This window comes from Pseudophryne corroboree, chromosome 10 (assembly GCF_028390025.1).
Source record: "Pseudophryne corroboree isolate aPseCor3 chromosome 10, aPseCor3.hap2, whole genome shotgun sequence".
Taxonomy (NCBI): Eukaryota; Metazoa; Chordata; class Amphibia; order Anura; family Myobatrachidae; genus Pseudophryne; species Pseudophryne corroboree.
The window spans coordinates 332,321,782-332,348,186 of record NC_086453.1 but is presented as its reverse complement, the minus strand read 5'-3'; the positions used below and the strand labels follow the sequence as shown (position 1 = coordinate 332,348,186).

At 46.2% G+C, this 26,405-nt stretch overlaps 1 protein-coding gene across 1 annotated transcript in view; it reads left to right on the top strand.

The window, feature by feature from the left end:
• The first annotated feature begins 487 nt into the window (after positions 1 to 487).
• LOC134965597 (nicotinamide N-methyltransferase-like) overlaps positions 488 to 26,405 on the top strand; it is a 108,494-nt gene continuing 82,576 nt past the window's right edge. Inside the window, exon 1 of the mRNA XM_063941947.1 lies at positions 488 to 670. Within this exon, the coding sequence (XP_063798017.1) occupies positions 520 to 670 (151 nt within the window). The 5' untranslated portion in view covers positions 488 to 519. The remainder of the gene's footprint in view (positions 671 to 26,405) is intronic.

The window sequence follows — 26,405 nt, the reverse complement described above, 5'->3', positions numbered from 1 at the left end:
GACCTTTTTTCCATGTCGACCTATAGACCATGTCGACCTAATGCATGTCGACCAATTGTGGTCGACCTAATGACAGTCGACCTAAGTGTGGTCGACCTAGAGTCCGGATACCATGCACAAGAATGCAAAAATAACATTTTATCCTGCAAAATGGAGAATTCTACTGAGGTTATGAAGATTATGTGTCTCTTGTTGAGTTTGAGTGAGCAGAACCTTTAAAACTTTTGTCTTTACTTTGATGCAATTCACAGCCAAAGCTCATTTTAAATTACAATAAATATCTAAATGTTAAAAATGAAAAACATGTGAGAAAAAAAAAACAAGTTTATGTTAGGAGATCATCACCCCATCTCATGCATTCTAATGAGCAGCACATCTAGGATGTGATAATATTGATGTTCCGGCTTCTGATGAATATAAATGGGTCCTGGTGAATATATAATCTGAATGCCTGGGCCATTCAAAGAAAAGAGGGACAAAGAATTGAAGGTCAGTCAGTCTGTAATACAATAATACGAGATGGATTCCTGCTCCCATAAATACTATCCTGAAGATGGCTTTGACTCTAGAGAACATCTGGAAACATATTTTACAATGAATTCAGAACGGGCCTTTCAAGATGATGTATTAAAATTTCCAATGGAGACTTTGCAACATGTTTTCAGTGAGGGTATGTAAACTATTATGACAACATTATTCTAGTTTCTGTGTTTGAGAATTTAGATTGTAAGCTTTAAAAATACTGGAACTAACGAGGAAGACAAATGTATTCTCAGTATAGTGCTGCATAAAATGTTGGCTCTATAGACACTATTCAGGTTGGATTGCAGATTCTGCTAAAAAGCACAATCTGTAATCGCTTCTGCAGAATGCTGGGGGCCGTCCCGCGCAGGGTAAGACCGCCCAGCATGCTAATTGGCAGCCAGCGATGTGATTGCAAAACAATTGCGATCGCATCACTGAGGCTGAAATTAAAGATGAACCCCTGAAGATGTAGCTAGGCTGCATCTGCAGGCGGTCCACCGCCATTTTTCGGGATGCGATCGCACACTGGCCGTAGCACATGCGCAGTTAAGCAAAAATTGCTTAATTTAGACAATAATAATAATATAAGAAAAAAATATATTTATGTTAGATCAAAGATTAGATTATACAGATGCATCCACACACACTTCAAATTGGACCAAATACCGTTGCCCTGTTGGGTGTGTCATCCAAGTTAGCTGCACCATGAGTCATATCAGACACATGGTGAGAATAAAAGACTAAGGGGCCTTTTTATCACCATCTGTATTCAAGGATGCAGATGTGGTGTGATATATTGGCCAAACTCGCACTGGGATAATTGAGTACATCACATGTATGTGTCAATTATTGCATGCAGGAACAGATGCAGCCCAACAGGTTGTTAAAATTGTTATACTGAAGCAGTGGATATATATAGCAGCAGCGTATATCGTCACTTGAATTACTGATGTCACAGGACACTACCACTGTTCTGATGCAGCCCAATATGTTGTTATAATTGTTATATTGCAGCAGTGGATAAATATAGCAGCAGCGTATATTGTAGAGATGTGCACTTGAAATTTTTCGGGTTTTGTGTTTTGGTTTTGGGTTCGGTTCCGCGGCCGTGTTTTGGGTTCGACCGCGTTTTGGCAAAACCACACCGAATTTTTTTGTCGGATTCGGGTGTGTTTTGGATTTGGGTGTTTTTAAAAAAAAAACACTAAAAACAGCTTAAATCATAGAATTTGGGGGTCATTTTGATCCCAAAGTATTATTAACCTCAAAAACCATAATTTCCACTCATTTTCAGTCTATTCTGAATACCTCACACCTCACAATATTATTTTTAGTCCTAAAATTTGCACCGAGGTCGCTGGATGACTAAGCTAAGCGACCCTAGTGGCCGACACAAACACCTGGCCCATCTAGGAGTGGCAATGCAGTGTCACGCAGGATGGCCCTTCCAAAAAACACTCCCCAAACAGCACATGACGCAAAGAAAAAAAGAGGCGCAATGAGGTAGCTGTGTGAGTAAGATAAGCGACCCTAGTGGCCGACACAAACACCTGGCCCATCTAGGAGTGGCACTGCAGTGTCACGCAGGATGGCCCTTCCAAAAAACACTCCCCAAACAGCACATGACGCAAAGAAAAAAAGAGGCGCAATGAGGTAGCTGTGTGAGTAAGATAAGCGACCCTAGTGGCCGACACAAACACCTGGCCCATCTAGGAGTGGCACTGCAGTGTCACGCAGGATGGCCCTTCCAAAAAACACTCCCCAAACAGCACATGACGCAAAGAAAAAAAGAGGCGCAATGAGGTAGCTGTGTGAGTAAGATAAGCGACCCTAGTGGCCGACACAAACACCTGGCCCATCTAGGAGTGGCACTGCAGTGTCACGCAGGATGGCCCTTCCAAAAAACACTCCCCAAACAGCACATGACGCAAAGAAAAAAAGAGGCGCAATGAGGTAGCTGTGTGAGTAAGATAAGCGACCCTAGTGGCCGACACAAACACCTGGCCCATCTAGGAGTGGCACTGCAGTGTCACGCAGGAGGGCCCTTCCAAAAAACACTCCCCAAATAGCACATGACGCAAAGAAAAAAAGAGGCGCAATGAGGTAGCTGTGTGAGTAAGATAAGCGACCCTAGTGGCCGACACAAACACCTGGCCCATCTAGGAGTGGCACTGCAGTGTCACGCAGGATGGCCCTTCCAAAAAACACTCCCCAAACAGCACATGACGCAAAGAAAAAAAGAGGCGCAATGAGGTAGCTGTGTGAGTAAGATAAGCGACCCTAGTGGCCGACACAAACACCTGGCCCATCTAGGAGTGGCACTGCAGTGTCACGCAGGATGGCCCTTCCAAAAAACACTCCCCAAACAGCACATGACGCAAAGAAAAAAAGAGGCGCAATGAGGTAGCTGTGTGAGTAAGATAAGCGACCCTAGTGGCCGACACAAACACCTGGCCCATCTAGGAGTGGCACTGCAGTGTCACGCAGGAGGGCCCTTCCAAAAAACACTCCCCAAATAGCACATGACGCAAAGAAAAAAAGAGGCGCAATGAGGTAGCTGTGTGAGTAAGATAAGCGACCCTAGTGGCCGACACAAACACCTGGCCCATCTAGGAGTGGCACTGCAGTGTCACGCAGGATGGCCCTTCCAAAAAACACTCCCCAAACAGCACATGACGCAAAGAAAAAAAGAGGCGCAATGAGGTAGCTGTGTGAGTAAGATAAGCGACCCTAGTGGCCGACACAAACACCTGGCCCATCTAGGAGTGGCACTGCAGTGTCACGCAGGATGGCCCTTCCAAAAAACACTCCCCAAACAGCACATGACGCAAAGAAAAATGAAAGAAAAAAGAGGTGCTAGATGGAATTGTCCTTGGGCCCTCCCACCCACCCTTATGTTGTATAAACAGGACATGCACACTTTAACCAACCCATCATTTCAGTGACAGGGTCTGCCACACGACTGTGACTGAAATGATGGGTTGGTTTGGACCCCCACCGAAAAAGAAGCAATTAATCTCTCCTTGCACAAACTGGCTCTATAGAGGCAAGATGTCCACCTCATCATCATCCTCCGATATATCACCGTGTACATCCCGCTCCTCACAGATTATCAATTCGTCCCCACTGGAATCCACCATCTCAGCTCCCTGTGTACTTTGTGGAGGCAATTGCTGCTGGTCAATGTCTCCACGGAGGAATTGATTATAATTCATTTTAATGAACATCATCTTCTCCACATTTTCTGGAAGTAACCTCGTACGCCGGTTGCTGACAAGGTGAGCGGCGGCACTAAACACTCTTTCGGAGTACACACTTGTGGGAGGGCAACTTAGGTAGAATAAAGCCAGTTTGTGCAAGGGCCTCCAAATTGCCTCTTTTTCCTGCCAGTATAAGTACGGACTGTCTGACGTGCCTACTTGGATGCGGTCACTCATATAATCCTCCACCATTCTTTCAATGGGGAGAGAATCATATGCAGTGACAGTAGACGACATGTCCGTAATCGTTGTCAGGTCCTTCAGTCCGGACCAGATGTCAGAATCAGCAGTCGCTCCAGACTGCCCTGCATCACCGCCAGCGGGTGGGCTCGGAATTCTGAGCCTTTTCCTCGCACCCCCAGTTGCGGGAGAATGTGAAGGAGGAGATGTTGACAGGTCGCGTTCCGCTTGACTTGACAATTTTGTCACCAGCAGGTCTTTGAACCCCAGCAGACTTGTGTCTGCCGGAAAGAGAGATACAAGGTATGTTTTAAATCTAGGATCGAGCACGGTGGCCAAAATGTAGTGCTCTGATTTCAACAGATTGACCACCCGTGAATCCTTGTTAAGCGAATTAAGGGCTCCATCCACAAGTCCCACATGCCTAGCGGAATCGCTCCCTTTTAGCTCCTCCTTCAATGCCTCCAGCTTCTTCTGCAAAAGCCTGATGAGGGGAATGACCTGACTGAGGCTGGCAGTGTCTGAACTGACTTCACGTGTGGCAAGTTCAAAAGGTTGCAGAACCTTGCACAACGTTGAAATCATTCTCCACTGCGCTTGAGACAGGTACATTCCACCTCCTATATCGTGCTCAATTGTATAGGCTTGAATGGCCCTTTCCTGCTCCTCCAACCTCTGAAGCATATATAGGGTTGAATTCCACCTCGTTACCACTTCTTGCTTCAGATGATGGCAGGGCAGGTTCAGGCGTTTTTGGTGGTGCTCCAGTCTTCTGTACGTGGTGCCTGTACGCCGAAAGTGTCCCGCAATTCTTCTGGCCACCGACAGCATCTCTTGCACGCCCCTGTTGTTTTTTAAAAAATTCTGCACCACCAAATTCAAGGTATGTGCAAAACATGGGACGTGCTGGAATTTGCCCATATTTAATGCACACACAATATTGCTGGCGTTGTCCGATGCCACAAATCCACAGGAGAGTCCAATTGGGGTAAGCCATTCCGCGATGATCTTCCTCAGTTGCCGTAAGAGGTTTTCAGCTGTGTGCGTATTCTGGAAACCGGTGATACAAAGCGTAGCCTGCCTAGGAAAGAGTTGGCGTTTGCGAGATGCTGCTACTGGTGCCGCCGCTGCTGTTCTTGCGGCGGGAGTCCATACATCTACCCAGTGGGCTGTCACAGTCATATAGTCCTGACCCTGCCCTGCTCCACTTGTCCACATGTCCGTGGTTAAGTGGACATTGGGTACAACTGCATTTTTTAGGACACTGGTGAGTCTTTTTCTGACGTCCGTGTACATTCTCGGTATCGCCTGCCTAGAGAAGAAGAACCTAGATGGTATTTGGTAACGGGGGCACACTACCTCAAGAAATTGTCTAGTTCCCTGTGAACTAACGGCGGATACCGGACGCACGTCTAACACCAACATAGTTGTCAAGGCCTCAGTTATCCGCTTTGCAACAGGATGACTGCTGTGATATTTCATCTTCCTCGCAAAGGACTGTTGGACAGTCAATTGCTTGGTGGAAGTAGTAAAAGTGGGCTTACGACTTCCCCTCTGGGATGACCATCGACTCCCAGCAGCAACAACAGCAGCGCCAGCAGCAGTAGGCATTACACGGAAGGATGCATCGGAGGAATCCCAGGCAGGAGAGGACTCGTCAGAATTGCCAGTGACATGGCCTGCAGGACTATTGGCATTCCTTGGGAAGGAGGAAATTGACACTGAGGGAGTTGGTGGGGTGGTTTGCGTGAGCTTGGTTACAAGAGGAAGGGATTTACTGGTCAGTGGACTGCTTCCGCTGTCGCCCAAAGTTTTTGAACTTGTCACTGACTTATTATGAATGCGCTGCAGGTGACGTATAAGGGAGGATGTTCCGAGGTGGTTAACGTCCTTACCCCTACTTATTACAGCTTGACAAAGGCAACACACGGCTTGACAAATGTTGTCCGCATTTCTGGTGAAATACTTCCACACCGAAGAGCTGATTTTTTTGGTATTTCACCAGGCATGTCAACGGCCCTATTCCTCCCACGGACAACAGGTGTCTCCCCGGGTGCCTGACTTAAACAAACCACCTCACCATCAGAATCCTCCTTGTCAATTTCCTCCCCAGCGCCAGCAACACCCATATCCTCCTCATCCTGGTGTACTTCAACACTGACATCTTCAATCTGACTATCAGGAACTGGACTGCGGGTGCTCCTTCCAGCACTTGCAGGGGGCGTGCAAATGGTGGAAGGCGCATGCTCTTCACGTTCAGTGTTGGGAAGGTCAGGCATCGCAACTGACACAATTGGACTCTCCTTGTGGATTTGGGATTTCGAAGAACGCACAGTTCTTTGCGGTGCTTTTGCCAGCTTGAGTATTTTCATTTTTCTAGCGAGAGGCTGAGTGCTTCCATCCTCATGTGAAGCTGAACCACTAGCCATGAACATAGGCCAGGGCCTCAGCCGTTCCTTGCCACTCCGTGTGGTAAATGGCATATTGGCAAGTTTACGCTTCTCCTCCGACAATTTTATTTTAGATTTTGGAGTCCTTTTTTTACTGATATTTGGTGTTTTGGATTTTACATGCTTTGTACTATGACATTGGGCATCGGCCTTGGCAGACGACGTTGCTGGCATTTCATCGTCTCGGCCATGACTAGTGGCAGCAGCTTCAGCACGAGGTGGAAGTGGATCTTGATCTTTCCCTAATTTTGGAACCTCAACATTTTTGTTCTGCATATTTTAATAGGCACAACTAAAAGGCACCTCAGGTAAACAATGGAGATGGATGGATACTAGTATACTTATGGATGGACCAGCGACTGCCGACACAGAGGTAGCTACAGCCGTGGACTACCGTACTGTGTCTGCTGCTAATATAGACTGGATGAAAATGAGATGAAATTAATATATATATATATAATATCACTAGTACTGCAGCCGGACAGGTATATATATTTATTATGTAATGACTGATGACGGACCTGCTGGACACTGTCAGCTCAGCAGCACCGCAGACTGCTACAGTAAGCTACTATAGTAGTATGTATCAAGAAGAAAGAAAAAAAAAAACACGGGTAGGTGGTATACAATTATGGATGGACCAGCGACTGCCGACACAGAGGTAGCTACAGCCGTGGACTACCGTACTGTGTCTGCTGCTAATATAGACTGGATGATAATGAGATGAAATTAATATATATATATATATAATATCACTAGTACTGCAGCCGGACAGGAATATATATTTATTATGTAATGACTGATGACGGACCTGCTGGACACTGTCAGCTCAGCAGCACCGCAGACTGCTACAGTAAGCTACTATAGTAGTATGTATCAAGAAGAAAGAAAGAAAAAAAACCACGGGTAGGTGGTATACAATTATGGATGGACCAGCGACTGCCGACACAGAGGTAGCTACAGCCGTGGACTACCGTACTGTGTCTGCTGCTAATATAGACTGGATGATAATGAGATGAAATCAATATATATTATATCACACTAGTACTGCAGCCGGACAGGTAGATATATTTATTATGTAATGACTGATGACGGACCTGCTGGACACTGTCAGCTCAGCAGCACCGCAGACTGCTACAGTAAGCTACTATAGTAGTATGTATAAAGAAGAAAAAAAAAAAAAACCACGGGTAGGTGGTATACAATTATGGATGGACGAGCGACTGCCGACACAGAGGTAGCTACAGCCGTGGACTACCGTACTGTGTCTGCTGCTAATATAGACTGGATGATAATGAGATGAAATCAATATATATTATATCACACTAGTACTGCAGCCGGACAGGTAGATATATTTATTATGTAATGACTGATGACGGACCTGCTGGACACTGTCAGCTCAGCAGCACCGCAGACTGCTACAGTAAGCTACTATAGTAGTATGTATAAAGAAGAAAGAAAAAAATAAAACCACGGGTAGGTGGTATACAATTATGGATAGACGAGCGACTGCCGACACAGAGGTAGCTACAGCCGTGGACTACCGTACTGTGTCTGCTGCTAATATAGACTGGATGATAATGAGATGAAATCAATATATATTATATCACACTAGTACTGCAGCCTGACAGGTAGATATATTTATTATGTAATGACTGATGACGGACCTGCTGGACACTGTCAGCTCAGCAGCACCGCAGACTGCTACAGTAAGCTACTATAGTAGTATGTATAAAGAAGAAAGAAAAAAAAAAAAAACACGGGTAGGTGATATACAATTATGGATGGACGAGCGACTGCCGACACAGAGGTAGCTACAGCCGTGGACTACCGTACTGTGTCTGCTGCTAATATAGACTGGATGATAATGAGATGAAATCAATATATATTATATCACACTAGTACTGCAGCCGGACAGGTAGATATATTTATTATGTAATGACTGATGACGGACCTGCTGGACACTGTCAGCTCAGCAGCACCGCAGTCTGCTACAGTAAGCTACTATAGTAGTATGTATAAAGAAGAAAGAAAAAAAAAACCACGGGTAGGTGGTATACAATATTATATATATATTATATACAATTATATATATATATATATTAAACTGGTGGTGATTATTAAACTGGTGGTCAGGTCACTGGTCACACTATCAGCAACTTGCAAGTAGTACTCCTAAGCAGACAATCACAATATATATTATACTGGTGGTCAGTGTGGTCACAATGGCAGTGTGGCACTCTGGCAGCAAAAGTGTGCACTGTACGTTATATGTACTCCTGAGTCCTGCTCTCAGACTCTAACTGCTCCCCACTGTCAGTGTCTCCCCCACAAGTCAGATAATACAGTCACACTATCTATCACTTCAGCAAGTAACTAGTCTAGTACTCCTCCTAATGCTCCCCAAAATTACTACTGTGTCTCTCTCTACTGTCTCACTCTCTTCTCTATAAACGGAGAGGACGCCAGCCACGTCCTCTCCCTATGAATCTCAATGCACGTGTGAAAATGGCGGCGACGCGTGGCTCCTTATATAGAATCCGAGTCTCGCGATAGAATCCGAGCCTCGCGAGAATCCGACAGCGGGATGATGACGTTCGGTCGTGCTCGGGTTAACCGAGCAAGGCGGGAAGATCCGAGTCGCTCGGACCCGTGTAAAAAAAAATGAAGTTCGGGCGGGTTCGGATTCCGAGGAACCGAACCCGCTCATCTCTAGTATATTGTCATTGGAATTGCTGATATATATATACTGGAATTACTGATATATGGCAGCAGAGAACACCAACACTGTGAATGGCTGGACTGATACAGCACAATACACTGACTACACTGGACTGGTCTGCACAACACAGCACCACTTTACAGCTACACTGGATATATGGCAGCAGAGAACACCAACACTGTGAATGGCTGGACTGATACAGCACAATACACTGACTACACTGGACTGGTCTGCACAACACAGCACCACATTACAGCTACACTGGATATATTTGCCTGGATTGATACAGCACAATACACTGACTACACTGGACTGGTCTGCACAACACATCACCACATTACAGCTACACTGGATATATGGCAGCAGAGAACACCAACACTGTGAATGGCTGGACTGATACAGCACAATACACTGAGTGACCTACACTGGACTGGTCTGCACAACACAGCACCACTTTACAGCTACACTGGATATATGGCAGCAGAGAACACCAACACTGTGAATGGCTGGACTGATACAGCACAATACACTGAGTGACCTACACTGGACTGGTCTGCACAATACACTGACTACACTGTACTGGTCTGCACAACACAGCACCACATTACAGCTACACTGGATATATTTGCCTGGATTGATACAGCACAATACACTGACTACACTGGACTGGTCTGCACAACACAGCACCACTTTACAGCTACACTGGATATATGGACTGGACTGAGCAGCACAACACTTGTCACCCCACGTTCCAGCCCCAATAAACAGACACTGGGCACACTGAATACTCGTCCTCTCACTTTCCGAGACTGGAGTGAAAATGGGTGCGACGTGCGGCTCCTTATATGCAATCTAAATCCCGCAAGAATCCGACAGCGGGATGATGACGTTTTGCCGAGTTCGGGTTTCCGAGTCAAGAGGGAAAATCCGAGCCTGGCTCGGATCCAGACTTGGAAGGCAAAGTTCGGGGGGTTCAGTTCTCTGAGAACCGAACCCGCCCATCTCTAACATATACATTTAAAAATATGTGATTCTCTCCTTTCTCCCACACTTACCACAGTCTGTGTCTCCCTCTCTCCTTCCCCCTACACACACACCACAGTCTGTGTCACCCTCTCTCCTTCCTCCTACACACACCATTCTGCCTTTCACTCCCTTCTTCCTCCCACACACACCAGTCTGCCTCTCCCTCTCTCCTTCCTCCCACACACAACACAGTCTCCCCCTCCCTCTCTCCTTCCTCCCATACCACAGTCTGCCTCTCCCACTCTGCTTCCTCTTACACACACACACACACACACACACACACACACACACACACACACACGTAAGCCTCCCTCCCTCCTCTCTCCTAAACACACACCATGGTCTGTCTCTCCCTTTCTCCTTTCTCCCACACACGCCACAGTCTGCCTCCCCCTCTTTCCTTCCTCCCATACCACAGTCTATCTCTCCTTTCTCTCCCTCTCTCCTTCCTCCTTCTCTCCTACCACATCCCTAAAGCCCCAGCTCAATGTGCCTGTTTCTCCACACACACACACACACACACACACACACACACACACACACACACACACACACACACACCAACCTGTCTCTCCAACACTCCTTCCTCCCACACAAACAGCAGTCTGCCTCTCCTTCCCTTCTTCCTCACATGCCACAGTATGTCTCTACCACAGTAGTGCGCCTTACACATAATGTCCCCAGTATAGTGTCGTATACAGATAACGTTCTATAGGGGCAGATACACATTATGCCCCAGCAGAGTACCAGATACACAAAGGGCCTTATTCAGAGTTGAATGCAGCCATTGCATTTTACATGTAGCGGCCACATCCATCTCGTCTGAGCATGTGCACTAGCCATAGTTTGCATGAATCTACCTTCACCATGCGGCCGCATACCGGAAGAATGCGGCCAAAATGTGATATAGAGTGGCAGCCATCATGGGGGTGTCAATGCAGTGTTTTGGTGGCGTGGTCCGGACAATTCAGGCATGTCCAGATTGTGCTCAGGGTGCCTGTATGACATCACAAGCAGCCACTCAGAGAATAAAAATGAAGCTAGACTACCTGCTTGCAATTAAATTGCAAATGCATTGTGGGGTGGCACCACACACATACAGGGCGGCCTTGGCATGTGCTGGGTGGCCCCCAGCATGTTAGTAGATAAACACAGATCTTCCTGTGAAAGCAAGATTGCATTCATCTCTGAATAACACCCATAATGCCCCCCAGTAGAGTGCCAGATACACATAATGCCAACAGTAGAGTGCCAGATACACATAATGCCCTCAGTAGTGTTAGATAAACATAATGCCCTCTAATATTGGCAGATACACATAGTGCCCTCAGTATAGTGCCAGATAAACATACTGCCTTTATAGTGCCAGATACACATACTGCATCCAATAGTGCCATATACACATAATTCCCCCAACATGATGCACATATGCCCACAGTAGTGCCAGATACAAATACTTCCCCCAATAGTGCCAAACACACATATGTCTGCAGTAGTGCTAGAACACACATTCCCCCAGTAGTGATAGATACACATATGCTCCCAATAGTGTCAGAAACACATAATGCTCCCAATATGCCAGATACACATATGCCACTAATAGTGCCAGATACACATATGCCCTCAATAGGGCTAGATACACATATCTCCAATAGTTCCAGATACACATATGCCTCCAATAGGGCCATATACACATAATGCCCCCAGTGTAATGCAAGATACATATAATGTCCATAGTATAGTGCCAGATACACAAACTGACCCAATAGAGCCTGATACACATAATGCCCCCAATAGTGCCAGATACATATATGCCTCCAATAGGGCCATATACACATAATGCCCCAGTGTAGTGCAAGATACATATAATTTCCATAGTATAGTGCCAGATACACAAACTGCCCCAATAGTGCCTGATACACATAATGACCCCAATAGTGCCAGATACACATATGCTTCTAGTAATGCCAGATACATATAATGCCCCCATAGTGCCAGATACACGTAATGCCCCAGTAGTGCCAGATAAACATACTGCCCCATTAATACCAGATACACATATGCCACTAGTAGTTCCAGATATACATATGCCCTCAATAGTGCCAGATACACATATGCCCCTAATAATGCCAGAAACACATAATGTCCCCATTATAGTACCAGATACACATACTACTCCCAATACTGTTAGGTACACATATGCCCTCAATAGTGACAAATACATATACTGCCCCGAATAGTGCCAGATACACATAATGTCCCCCAGTAGTGCCAGATACACATAATGCCCCACTATAGTACCAGATACACATACTGCCCCCAGTATAGTGTCAGATACACATACTGCCCCCAGTATAGTGTCAGATACACATAATGCCCCAATAGGGCCAGAAACACATAATGCCCCAATAGTGCCAGATACACTTATGCTTCCAGTAGTGCCAGATACACACATAGCCACAGTAGTGCCAGATACACATAAGGCCCCCAAAAGTGCCAGATGCACATATGCTCCAAGTAGTGCCAGATACATACATGGCCAGAGTAATGACAGATACACATATGCCCACAGTAGTACTGCTCACCACCAGCACTGCTGAACTCTGCTGCTGCCACTGATGAGCTCTGCTGCTGCCACTGCTGGGCTCTGCTGCTGGCGCTGCTGGGCCCTGCTGTTGCTGCTGGGCTCTGCTGCTGCTGTGTCCAAGGATAGGAGAGCACAGCAAGCACCTCTCTTGACCCTCAGTCCAGTCTCCCATCTTTGGCAGCTTCCATCTCAAATATAGTGTGGTTCATGAGGCAATCAAAGCTTGCTGTCAGTCATTTAATCAGGAGCCGCTGCTACTGGTCCACAAGCTCTGATTGGCTTACAGCCAGCACCATATTAGAAATGGCCAACCACCCTTAAATTCCTAGAGCCACCTGCAGCCAATTGGGTTGAATGTGCCTGGAGCTGGCACTGCCCCCCTGTCACCAGGCCTGTGTGAATCAGACACAGGTGATTTTATTTTATTTCAACACTTATATGTCCAGTCTTCTCCAGCTGTCTCTACTCTCTAACTGTGCATGAATTAGTTTTTAACTGTAAAATGAGGACAGTTTGCAGAGTAAAATTATTTTTTAAACACCACTCTTCCTGTTATATGGATTTTGAATAAATTGTTGTGTTTTTCACAGTTGCAACCAATCATAATTAACAGCTTTGCAGTTGTCACTTTCATCTTTTACACTTACACCAGGGTTAGCTCAGACCCCTCACTGAGGCTGAATCTAACACTTTTTTATGAGCCTTGTTACTGTTAACTTAAGTATACTGTACATGACTATTACAATCCTTTAGTGTATTTTTGCAGTCACAATGATACCCACTTTATATGAGATCATCCCCATTTCCGTCTCTGGTCTCAGACTCCTAATAGAGTCCGCTGAAGGGCTGGATTGAAGCTGTGTCCCAAGGATACCTCATTGGACAATCCTCATTAGGTTTGCAGTGCTCCAACAGAGTAGCATAGTTAGTCTGTCTTTATGGAAATTTTCCCGGTTCAGTCCACTAATGGTCCCAGCAGCATAGAGGTAATTCTCTCCAGTATAGGATGGTTGATGTGGTGAAGTCAACTGACGTGTTTCGCTGCAAATACCTGGCAGCTTTATCATACCTGTCACTGTGGTTTGCATATGGAGAGGAGCTGGTCCGTGAATTGGGAGGAGTGAGTGTCTACAGCAACAGCAGACCCGGGGAGCGGGAGGGTAAAGGAGTGTTAGCGGCGACAGCTGCTGCTTTGTTGTTAGCCTCAGCCAGTCCTGAGGTGGGTCCAAGGGGGGGTGCGTGTGTCTGCAGTGGTAGCAGGTCCTAAGGGGAGGCAGGGTTATTAGCAGCAGCAGCTGTAAGGGTAAGGTGCTAGCAGTGGGGAATTAACACGGATCAATGGACCTGTGCTATAATATCTTTTGAATTTAGGGCAAAGAAGTTCTAGATCCTGTGTTGAAGCTCGTAAAGTAACCCTGAGATAAGCCTTGAGGTACATACACATTTCCTGAATGAATGTACATTGCACCCTTTTATTCAGACGAATATACTGTTCTGATCAGAAGATCAGGGCTTGGGTATGTGTGACCGCCGGTCAGGAGACCGCCGGTCACAATAACAATGCTGGTATTTATTTGGCAGGCGGGGGAGGGTGCGATGACAAAGCCCCTTGTGGGCTCGCTGCGCTCATCACAAGTACTATTCCCACTCTAGAAGTGTTGTGGACACCCACAAGTGGGAAAAGTCCATGTTGGTTGGCATGCTGACCGGCGGGATATGCTGGGTTCGGGACCCCAGCATCGGTATTGTGATTGCATAACCGCATCCTGAAGAACAGGGATGTCCTGGGCGCAGAAATTTCATTTTTCATTTTACAGTGCACAAACATGCTTTTATATTATTAATTTTTAATAATGTGTTATGTCTAGTGTCCTCTGTCTCCTTTTGTGGTAGTGTCGGCAGGTTGGGAGCGGGATTGGGGATGTTAGTGGTAGTTGGTCTGGGGGAAGATTGTATGCAGTGGTGGGGGCCAGAGAAAAATGAAGATATCTCCTTTCTAGATCAGGAGAAACCTAAGCATGTGGATACCACAGAGGCAGGATCAGGGGCGGATTTTGACCGAAAACCAGCCAGGGATATTTATGGTAGCAGCCCTAATATGGGTGGGGTCTGTTGAGGTGGTGGAGCCTGCCAAGTGGGTGGGATTACTGCTCAAATGACCTGATTATATGCAGGTATGGAATGTGCGTGCCTTAGGCGCGCAGCAAAATTTTAGGGGTGTGGCTTCATGGGGAAGGAGCATAGCCACATAATAGTGCCAATTCACATTACACCACACAATAGTGCCACTTATACACATTGCACCAGATAGAACCTCCTATACACACTGTGCCAGGTAGAGCATGTTATACATATTGCAGCAGACAGAGCACGTCTACACTTTGAGCCAGGTAGAGCATGGTAAACACTTTGCGCCAGGAAGAGCACATTATACCCATTGCACCAGGTAAAGCACATTATACTAGAGATGTGCAGCTGGCATTTTTCGGGTTTTGTGTTTTGGTTTTGGATATGGTTCCGCGGTCATGTTTTGGATTCGGACGCGTTTTGGCAAACCCTCCTTAAGAATTATTGTCGGATTCGGGTGCATTTTGGATTCGGGTTTTTTTTTTTTTTACAAAAACCCTCAAAAACAGCTTAAATAATAGAATTTGGGGGTAATTTTGATCCTATAGTATTATTAACCTCAATAACCATAATTTCCACTCATTTCCAGTCTATTCTGAACACACACCTCACAGTATTATTTTTAGTCCTAAAATTTGCACCGAGGTCGCTGGATGACTAAGATAAGTGACCCAAGTGGGCGGTACAAACACCTTGCCCATCTAGGAGTGGCACTGCAGTGTCAGACAGGATGACACTTAAAAAAATAGTCCCCAAACAGCACATGATGCAAAGATAAATAAAAAAAGAGGTGCAAGATGGAATTGTCCTTATGTTGTATATGGCTGAAATGACTGGTTGGTTTGGGCCAGACCAAAAAAGAAGCAACAGAGGCAGGATGTCCACCTCCTCCTCATCGTCCGATTCCTCACCACTTTCATTGTGTACATTCCCCTCCTCACAGAGTATTAATTCGTCCCCACTGGAATCCACCATCACAGGTCCCTGTGTACTTTCTGGAGGCAGTTGCTGGTAAATGTCTCCACGGAGGAATTGATTATAATTCATTTTGATGAACATCATCTTCTCCACATTTTCTGGAAGTAACCTCCTACACTGATCGCTGACAAGGTTACCAGCTGCACTAAACACTCTTTCGGAGTACACACTGGAGGGGGGGCAACTTAGGTAAAATAAAGCCAGTTAGTGCAAGGGCCTCCAAATTGCCTCTTTTTCCTGCCAGCATACTTATGGACTGTCTGACATGCCTACTTGGATGCTGTCACTCATATAATCCTCCACCATTCTTTCAATGGTGACAGAATCATATGCAGTGACAGTAGACGACATGTCAGTAATCGTTGGCAGGTCCTTCAGTCTGGACCAGATGTCAGTTTTCACTCCTGACTGCCCTGCATCACCGCAAGCGGGTGGTTTTGGAAATGTTATCCTTTTCCTGGCAGCTCCAGTGGCGGTAGATAATGAAGAAGGAGCTGTTGGCGGGTCACATTCCGCTTGATTTGACAAGTGTCTCACCAGCAGGTCTTTGAACATCTCCAGACTTGTGTCTGCCAGAAAGAGAGATACAACGTAGGCTTTAAACCTAGGATCGAGCACGGTGGCCAAAATGTAGTGCTCTGATTTCAACAGATTGACCACCCATGAATCCTGGTTAAGTGAATGAAGGGCTCCATCCACAAGTCCCACATGCCTAGTGGAATCGCTCGGTTTTAGCTCCTCCTTCAATCTCTCCAGCTGCTTCTGCAAAAGCCTGATGAGGGGAATGACCTGACTTTAGGCTGGCAGTGTCTGAACTAACTTCACATGTGGCAAGTTCAAAGGGTTGGAGAACCTTGCACAACGTTGAAATCATTCTCCACTGCCCTTGAGTCAGGTGCATTCCCCCTCCTTTGCCTATATCGTAGGCAGATGTATAGGCTTGAATGGCCTTTTGCTGCTCCTCCATCCTCTGAAGCATATAGAGGGTTGAATTCCACCTCGTTACCACCTCTTGCTTCAGCTGATGGCAGGGCATGTTCAGGAGTATTTGCTGGTGCTCCAGTCTTCGGCACGCGGTGGCTGAATGCCGAAAGTGGCCTGCAATTCTTTGGGCCACCGACAGCATCTCCTGCATGCCTCTGTCATTTTTTTTAAAATTCTGCACCACCAAATTCATTGTATGTCAAAACATGGGACGTGCTGGAATTTGCCCACATATAATGCACGCACAATATTGGTGGCGTTGTCCGATGTCACAAATCCCCAGGAAAGTCCAATTAGGGTAAGCCAATCTGTGATGATGTTCCTCAGTTTCCGTAAGAGTTTGTCAGCTGTGTGCCTCCTATGGAAAGCAGTGATACAAAGCGTAGCCTGCCTAGGAACGAGTTGGCGTTTGCGAGATGCTGCTACTGGTGCCGCCGCTGCTGTTGTTGCTGTGGGAGGCAATACATCTACCCAGTGGGCTGTCACAGTCATATAGTCCTGAGGCTGCCCTGCTCCACTTGTCCACGTGGTTAAGTGGACATTGGGTACAACTGCATTTTTTAGGACACTGGTGAGTCTTTCTCTGACGTCTGTGTACATTCTCTGTATCGCCTGCCTAGAGAAGTGGAACCTTGATGGTATTTGGTACCGGGGACACACTACCTCAATAAATTCTCTAAGTCCCTGTGAGCTAACGGCGGATACCGGATGCACATCTAACACCAACATAGTTGTCAAGGCCTGAATTATCTGCTTTGCAACAGGATGACTACTGTGATATTTCATCTTCCTCGTAAAGGACTGTTGGACAGTCAATTGATTACTGGAAGTAGTACAAGTGGTCTTCCAACTTCCCCTCTGGGATGACGATCGACTCCAAGCAGCAACAACAGCAGCGCCAGCAGCAGTAGGCATTACACTCAAGGATCCATCAGAGGAATCCCAGTTAGGAGAAGTCTCATCAGACTTGCCAGTGACATGGCCTGCAGGACTATTGGTGTTCCTGTCTAAGGAGGAAATTGACATTGAGAGAGTTGGTGGGGTGGTTTTCAGGAGCTTGGGTACAAGAGTATGAAGGAATTTAGTTGTCAGTGGACTGCTTCCACTGTCACCCAAAGTTTTTGAACTTGTCAATGACTTCTGATGAATGCACTCCAGGTGACGTATAGGGGAGGATGTTCCTAGGTGGTTAACGTCCTTACCCCTACTTATTACAGATTGACAAAGGCAACACATGGCTTGACACCTGTTGTCCGCATTTCTGTTGAAATAATTCCACACCGAAGAGGTGATTTTTTTTGTAATTTGACCAGGCATGTCAATGGCCTTATTCATCCCACGGAGAACAGGTGTCTCCCCGGGTGCCTGACTTAAACAAACCACCTCACCATCAGAATCCTTCTTGCCAATTTCCTCCTCAGCACCAACAACACCCATATCCTCATCCTGGTGTACTTCAACAGTGACATCTTCCATTTGAATATCAGGATCTGGACTGTGGGTGCTCCTTCCAGCACTTACGGGGGGCGTGCAAATGGTGGAAGGAGCCACCTCTTCCCGTCCAGTGTTGGGAAGGTCAGGCATCGCAACCGACACAATTGGACTCTCCTTGGGGATTTTTGATTTAGAAGAATGCACAGTTCTTTGCTGTGCTTTTGCCAGCTTAACTCTTTTCATTTTTCTAGCGGGAGGATGAGTGCTTCCATCCTCATGTGAAGCTGAAACATTAACCATGTACATAGGAGAGGGCCTCAGCCGTTCCTTGCCACTCCATGAGGTAAATTTACTAAGGTGGGAGTTTTTTTAGAACTGGTGATGTTGCCCATGGCAACCAATCAGATTCTACTTAACATTTGTCTAGCTGCTTCTAGAAGATAATAGATACAATCTGATTGGTTGCTATGGGCAACATCATCAGTTCTAAAAATCTTCCACCTTAGTAAATTTACCCCATGTCGTAAATGGCATATTGGCAAGTTTACGCTTCTCCTCAGATGCTTTTAATTTAGATTTTTGGGTCATTTTACTGAACTTTTGTTTTTTGGATTTTACATGCTCTCTACTATGACATTGGGCATCGGCCTTGGCAGACGACGTTGATGGCATTGAATTGTCTCTGCCATGACTAGTGGCAGCAGCTTTTGCACTAGGTGGAAGTAGATCTTGATCTTTCCCTATTTTACCCTCCACATTTTTGTTCTCCATTTTTTAATGTATGGAATTATATGCCAGTAATATATCTGGAATTTGACGGTAGTGATGTCTGGAATTAGATACCACTAGATAGACACCAGATACCACTGTGACTGGAATGACGATGACCTATGCGCAGTGACAGGACACTACCACAGCACCCTACAGCAGCAAGATGCAGCACAAGACACTGGACTTTTAGTAATGTACTGTAGTATACTGGTCACCACAATGCAGCACAAGACAATGAGCAGTGATACTGAGCACTGATGAGGATGCTAGAACTGACAATGGGCAGCGAGATGCAGCACTGGACTATTGTACTGTAGTATACCGGTCACCACAATGCAGCACAAGACAATGAGTAGTGATACTGAGCACTGATGAGGATACTAGAATTGACACTAGGCAGCGAGAACAGCACTGGACTATTGTACTGTAGTATACTGTAGAGATGAGCGGGTTCGGTTCCTCTGAATCCGAACCCGCCCAAACTTCAGGTTTTTTACACGGGTCCGAGCAGGCTCGGATCTTCCCGCCTTGCTCGGCTAACCCGAGCGCGCCCGAACGTCATCATCACGCTGTCGGATTCTCGCGAGTCTCGGATTCTATCGCGAGACTCGGATTCTATATAAGGAGCCGCGCGTCGCCGCCATTTTCACACGTGCATTGAGAGTCATAGGGAGAGGACGTGGCTGGCGTCCTCTCCGTTTAGAGAAGAGAGAGACACAGTATTTTGGGGAGCATTATTAGGAGGAGTACTACTATACTGTATACTACTATACTACTTGCTGAAGTGATATTTATAGATTAGATAGTGTGACTGTAAGTGTATTATCTGACTTGTGGGGGAGACACTGACAGTGGGGAGCAGTTAGAGTCTGAGAGCAGGACTCAGGAGTACATATAACGTACAGTGCACACTTTTGCTGCCAGAGTCAGTGCCACACTGACATTGTTGTGACCACACTGACCACCAGTATAATAATATATTTTGTGATTGTCTGCTTAGGCCTCGGAGTACTAGTTGCAAGTTGCAACGTGACCTGAAGTGACCACCAGTTTAATAATCAATCACCACCAGTTTAATATATATATATATATATATATATATATATATAATTGTATATAATATATATATATATATAATATTGTATACCACCTACCCGTGTTTTTTTTTTTTTCATTCTTCTTTATACATACTACTATAGTAGCTTACTGTAGCAGTCTGCGGTGCTGTGCTGACCTGACAGTGTCCAGCAGGTCCGTCATCAGTCATTACATAATAAATATATATAGTACCTGTCCGGCTGCAGTACTAGTGATATTATATTGATTTCATCTCATTATCAATAATTTATCATCCAGTCTAGACTCTATATTAGCAGCAGACACAGTACGTTAGTCCACGGCTGTAGCTACCTCTGTGTCGGCACTCGGCAGTCCATCCATAATTGTATACCACCTACCCGTGGTTTTTTTTTTTTCTTTCTTCTTTGTACATACTACTATAGAGTATAGTAGCTTACTGTAGCAGTCTGCGGTGCTGCTGAGCTGACAGTGTCCAGCAGGTCCGTCATCAGTCATCATTACCTAATAAATATATTATCTACCTGTCCGGCTGCAGTACTAGTGATATTATATATACATACATATATATATTGATTTCATCTCATTATCAATCATCCAGTCTATATTAGCAGCAGACACAGTACGTTAGTCCACGGCTGTAGTTACCTCTGTGTCGGCACTCGGCAGTCCATCCATAATTGTATACCACCTACCCGTGGGTTTTTTTTTCTTTCTTCTTTGTACATACTACTATAGAGTATAGTAGCTTACTGTAGCAGTCTGCGGTGCTGCTGAGCTGACAGTGTCCAGCAGGTCCGTCATCAGTCATCATTACCTAATAAATATATTATCTACCTGTCCGGCTGCAGTACTAGTGATATTATATATACATATATATATTGATTTCATCTCATTATCAATCATCCAGTCTATATTAGCAGCAGACACAGTACGTTAGTCCACGGCTGTAGCTACCTCTGTGTCGGCACTCGGCAGTCCATCCATAATTGTATACCACCTACCCGTGGTTTTTTTTTTCTTTCTTCTTTGTACATACTACTATAGTATAGTAGCTTACTGTAGCAGTCTGCGGTGCTGCTGAGCTGACAGTGTCCAGCAGGTCCGTCATCAGTCATCATTACCTAATAAATATATTATCTACCTGTCCGGCTGCAGTACTAGTGATATTATATATACATACATATATATATTGATTTCATCTCATTATCAATCATCCAGTCTATATTAGCAGCAGACACAGTACGTTAGTCCACGGCTGTAGCTACCTCTGTGTCGGCACTCAGCAGTCCATCCATAATTGTATACCACCTACCCGTGGTTTTTTTTTTTTCTTTCTTCTTTGTACATACTACTATAGTATAGTAGCTTACTGTAGCAGTCTGCGGTGCTGCTGAGCTGACAATGTCCAGCAGGTCCGTCATCAGTCATCATTACCTAATAAATATATGATCTACCTGTCCGGCTGCAGTACTAGTGATATTATATATACATACATATATATATTGATTTCATCTCATTATCAATCATCCAGTCTATATTAGCAGCAGACACAGTACGTTAGTCCACGGCTGTAGCTACCTCTGTGTCGGCACTCGGCAGTCCATCCATAATTGTATACCACCTACCCGTGGTTTTTTTTTTTCTTTCTTCTTTGTACATACTACTATAGTATAGTAGCTTACTGTAGCAGTCTGCGGTGCTGCTGAGCTGACAGTGTCCAGCAGGTCCGTCATCAGTCATCATTACCTAATAAATATATTATCTACCTGTCCGGCTGCAGTACTAGTGATATTATATATACATACATATATATATATATTGATTTCATCTCATTATCATCCAGTCTATATTAGCAGCAGACACAGTACGGTAGTCCACGGCTGTAGCTACCTCTGTGTCGGCACTCGGCAGTCCATCCATAAGTATACTAGTATCCATCCATCTCCATTGTTTACCTGAGGTGCCTTTTAGTTGTGCCTATTAAAATATGGAGAACAAAAATGTTGAGGTTCCAAAATTAGGGAAAGATCAAGATCCACTTCCACCTCGTGCTGAAGCTGCTGCCACTAGTCATGGCCGAGACGATGAAATGCCAGCAACGTCGTCTGCCAAGGCCGATGCCCAATGTCATAGTACAGAGCATGTCAAATCCAAAACACCAAATATCAGTAAAAAAAGGACTCCAAAACCTAAAATAAAATTGTCGGAGGAGAAGCGTAAACTTGCCAATATGCCATTTACCACACGGAGTGGCAAGGAACGGCTGAGGCCCTGGCCTATGTTCATGGCTAGTGGTTCAGCTTCACATGAGGATGGAAGCACTCAGCCTCTCGCTAGAAAACTGAAAAGACTCAAGCTGGCAAAAGCACCGCAAAGAACTGTGCGTTCTTCGAAATCCCAAATCCACAAGGAGAGTCCAATTGTGTCGGTTGCGATGCCTGACCTTCCCAACACTGGACGTGAAGAGCATGCACCTTCCACCATTTGCACGCCCCCTGCAAGTGCTGGAAGGAGCACCCGCAGTCCAGTTCCTGATAGTCAGATTGAAGATGTCAGTGTTGAAGTACACCAGGATGAGGAGGATATGGGTGTTGCTGGCGCTGGGGAGGAAATTGACCAGGAGGATTCTGATGGTGAGGTGGTTTGTTTAAGTCAGGCACCCGGGGAGACACCTGTTGTCCGTGGGAGGAATATGGCCGTTGACATGCCTGGTGAAAATACCAAAAAAATCAGCTCTTCAGTGTGGAGGTATTTCAACAGAAAAGCGGACAACAGGTGTCAAGCCGTGTGTTGCCTTTGTCAAGCTGTAATAAGTAGGGGTAAGGACGTTAACCACCTCGGAACATCCTCCCTTATACGTCACCTGCAGCGCATTCATAATAAGTCAGTGACAAGTTCAAAAACTTTGGGTGACAGCGGAAGCAGTCCACTGACCAGTAAATCCCTTCCTCTTGTAACCAAGCTCACGCAAACCACCCCACCAACTCCCTCAGTGTCAATTTCCTCCTTCCCCAGGAATGCCAATAGTCCTGCAGGCCATGTCACTGGCAATTCTGACGATTCCTCTCCTGCCTGGGATTCCTCCGATGCATCCTTGCGTGTAACGCCTACTGCTGCTGGCGCTGCTGTTGTTGCTGCTGGGAGTCGATGGTCATCCCAGAGGGGAAGTCGGAAGACCACTTGTACTACTTCCAGTAAGCAATTGACTGTCCAACAGTCCTTTGCGAGGAAGATGAAATATCACAGCAGTCATCCTGCTGCAAAGCGGATAACTGAGGCCTTGACAACTATGTTGGTGTTAGACGTGCGTCCGGTATCCGCCGTTAGTTCACAGGGAACTACACAATTTCTTGAGGTAGTGTGCCCCCGTTACCAAATACCATCTAGGTTCCACTTCTCTAGGCAGGCGATACCGAAAATGTACACTGACCTCAGAAAAAGACTCACCAGTATCCTAAAAAATGCAGCTGTACCCAATGTCCACTTAACCACAGACATGTGGACAAGTGGAGCAGGGCAGGGTCAGGACTATATGACTGTGACAGCCCACTGGGTAGATGTATGGACTCCCGCCGCAAGAACAGCAGCGGCGGCACCAGTAGCAGCATCTCGCAAACGCCAACTCTTTCCTAGGCAGGCTACGCTTTGTATCACCGCTTTCCAGAATACGCACACAGCTGAAAACCTCTTACGGCAACTGAGGAAGATCATCGCGGAATGGCTTACCCCAATTGGACTCTCCTGTGGATTTGTGGCATCGGACAACGCCAGCAATATTGTGTGTGCATTAAATATGGGCAAATTCCAGCACGTCCCATGTTTTGCACATACCTTGAATTTGGTGGTGCAGAATTTTTTAAAAAACGACAGGGGCGTGCAAGAGATGCTGTCGGTGGCCAGAAGAATTGCGGGACACTTTCGGCGTACAGGCACCACGTACAGAAGACTGGAGCACCACCAAAAACTACTGAACCTGCCCTGCCATCATCTGAAGCAAGAAGTGGTAACGAGGTGGAATTCAACCCTCTATATGCTTCAGAGGTTGGAGGAGCAGCAAAAGGCCATTCAAGCCTATACAATTGAGCACGATATAGGAGGTGGAATGCACCTGTCTCAAGCGCAGTGGAGAATGATTTCAACGTTGTGCAAGGTTCTGATGCCCTTTGAACTTGCCACACGTGAAGTCAGTTCAGACACTGCCAGCCTGAGTCAGGTCATTCCCCTCATCAGGCTTTTGCAGAAGAAGCTGGAGACATTGAAGGAGGAGCTAACACGGAGCGATTCCGCTAGGCATGTGGGACTTGTGGATGGAGCCCTTAATTCGCTTAACAAGGATTCACGGGTGGTCAATCTGTTAAAATCAGAGCACTACATTTTGGCCACCGTGCTCGATCCTAGATTTAAAGCCTACCTTGGATCTCTCTTTCCGGCAGACACAAGTCTGCTGGGGTTGAAAGACCTGCTGGTGAGAAAATTGTCAAGTCAAGCGGAACGCGACCTGTCAACATCTCCTCCTTCACATTCTCCCGCAACTGGGGGTGCGAGGAAAAGGCTCAGAATTCCGAGCCCACCCGCTGGCGGTAATGCAGGGCAGTCTGGAGCGACTGCTGATGCTGACATCTGGTCCGGACTGAAGGACCTGACAACGATTACGGACATGTCGTCTACTGTCACTGCATATGATTCTCTCACCATTGAAAGAATGGTGGAGGATTATATGAGTGACCGCATCCAAGTAGGCACGTCACACAGTCCGTACTTATACTGGCAGGAAAAAGAGGCAATTTGGAGGCCCTTGCACAAACTGGCTTTATTCTACCTAAGTTGCCCTCCCACAAGTGTGTACTCCGAAAGAGTGTTTAGTGCCGCCGCTCACCTTGTCAGCAATCGGCGTACGAGGTTACATCCAGAAAATGTGGAGAAGATGATGTTCATTAAAATGAATTATAATCAATTCCTCCGTGGAGACATTGACCAGCAGCAATTGCCTCCACAAAGTACACAGGGAGCTGAGATGGTGGATTCCAGTGGGGACGAGTTGATAATCTGTGAGGAGGGGGATGTACACAGTGATATATCGGAGGATGATGATGAGGTGGACATCTTGCCTCTGTAGAGCCAGTTTGTGCAAGGAGAGATTAATTGCTTCTTTTTTGGTGGGGGTCCAAACCAACCCGTCATTTCAGTCACAGTCGTGTGGCAGACCCTGTCACTGAAATGATGGGTTGGTTAAAGTGTGCATGTCCTGTTTATACAACATAAGGGTGGGTGGGAGGGCCCAAGGACAATTCCATCTTGCACCTCTTTTTTCTTTAATTTTTCTTTGCGTCATGTGCTGTTTGGGGAGGGTTTTTTGGAAGGGACATCCTGCGTGACACTGCAGTGACACTCCTAGATGGGCCCGGTGTTTGTGTCGGCCACTAGGGTCGCTTATCTTACTCACACAGCTACCTCATTGCGCCTCTTTTTTTCTTTGCGTCATGTGCTGTTTGGGGAGGGTTTTTTGGAAGGGACATCCTGCGTGACACTGCAGTGACACTCCTAGATGGGCCCGGTGTTTGTGTCGGCCACTAGGGTCGCTTATCTTACTCACACAGCTACCTCATTGCGCCTCTTTTTTTCTTTGCGTCATGTGCTGTTTGGGGAGGGTTTTTTGGAAGGGACATCCTGCGTGACACTGCAGTGACACTCCTAGATGGGCCCGGTGTTTGTGTCGGCCACTAGGGTCGCTTATCTTACTCACACAGCTACCTCATTGCGCCTCTTTTTTTCTTTGCGTCATGTGCTGTTTGGGGAGGGTTTTTTGGAAGGGACATCCTGCGTGACACTGCAGTGACACTCCTAGATGGGCCCGGTGTTTGTGTCGGCCACTAGGGTCGCTTATCTTACTCACACAGCTACCTCATTGCGCCTCTTTTTTTCTTTGCGTCATGTGCTGTTTGGGGAGGGTTTTTTGGAAGGGACATCCTACGTAACACTGCAGTGCCACTCCTAGATGGGCCCGGTGTTTGTGTCGGCCACTAGGGTCGCTTATCTTACTCACACAGCTACCTCATTGCGCCTCTTTTTTTCTTTGCGTCATGTGCTGTTTGGGGAGGGTTTTTTGGAAGGGACATCCTGCGTGACACTGCAGTGACACTCCTAGATGGGCCCGGTGTTTGTGTCGGCCACTAGGGTCGCTTATCTTACTCACACAGCTACCTCATTGCGCCTCTTTTTTTCTTTGCGTCATGTGCTGTTTGGGGAGGGTTTTTTGGAAGAGACATCCTGCGTGACACTGC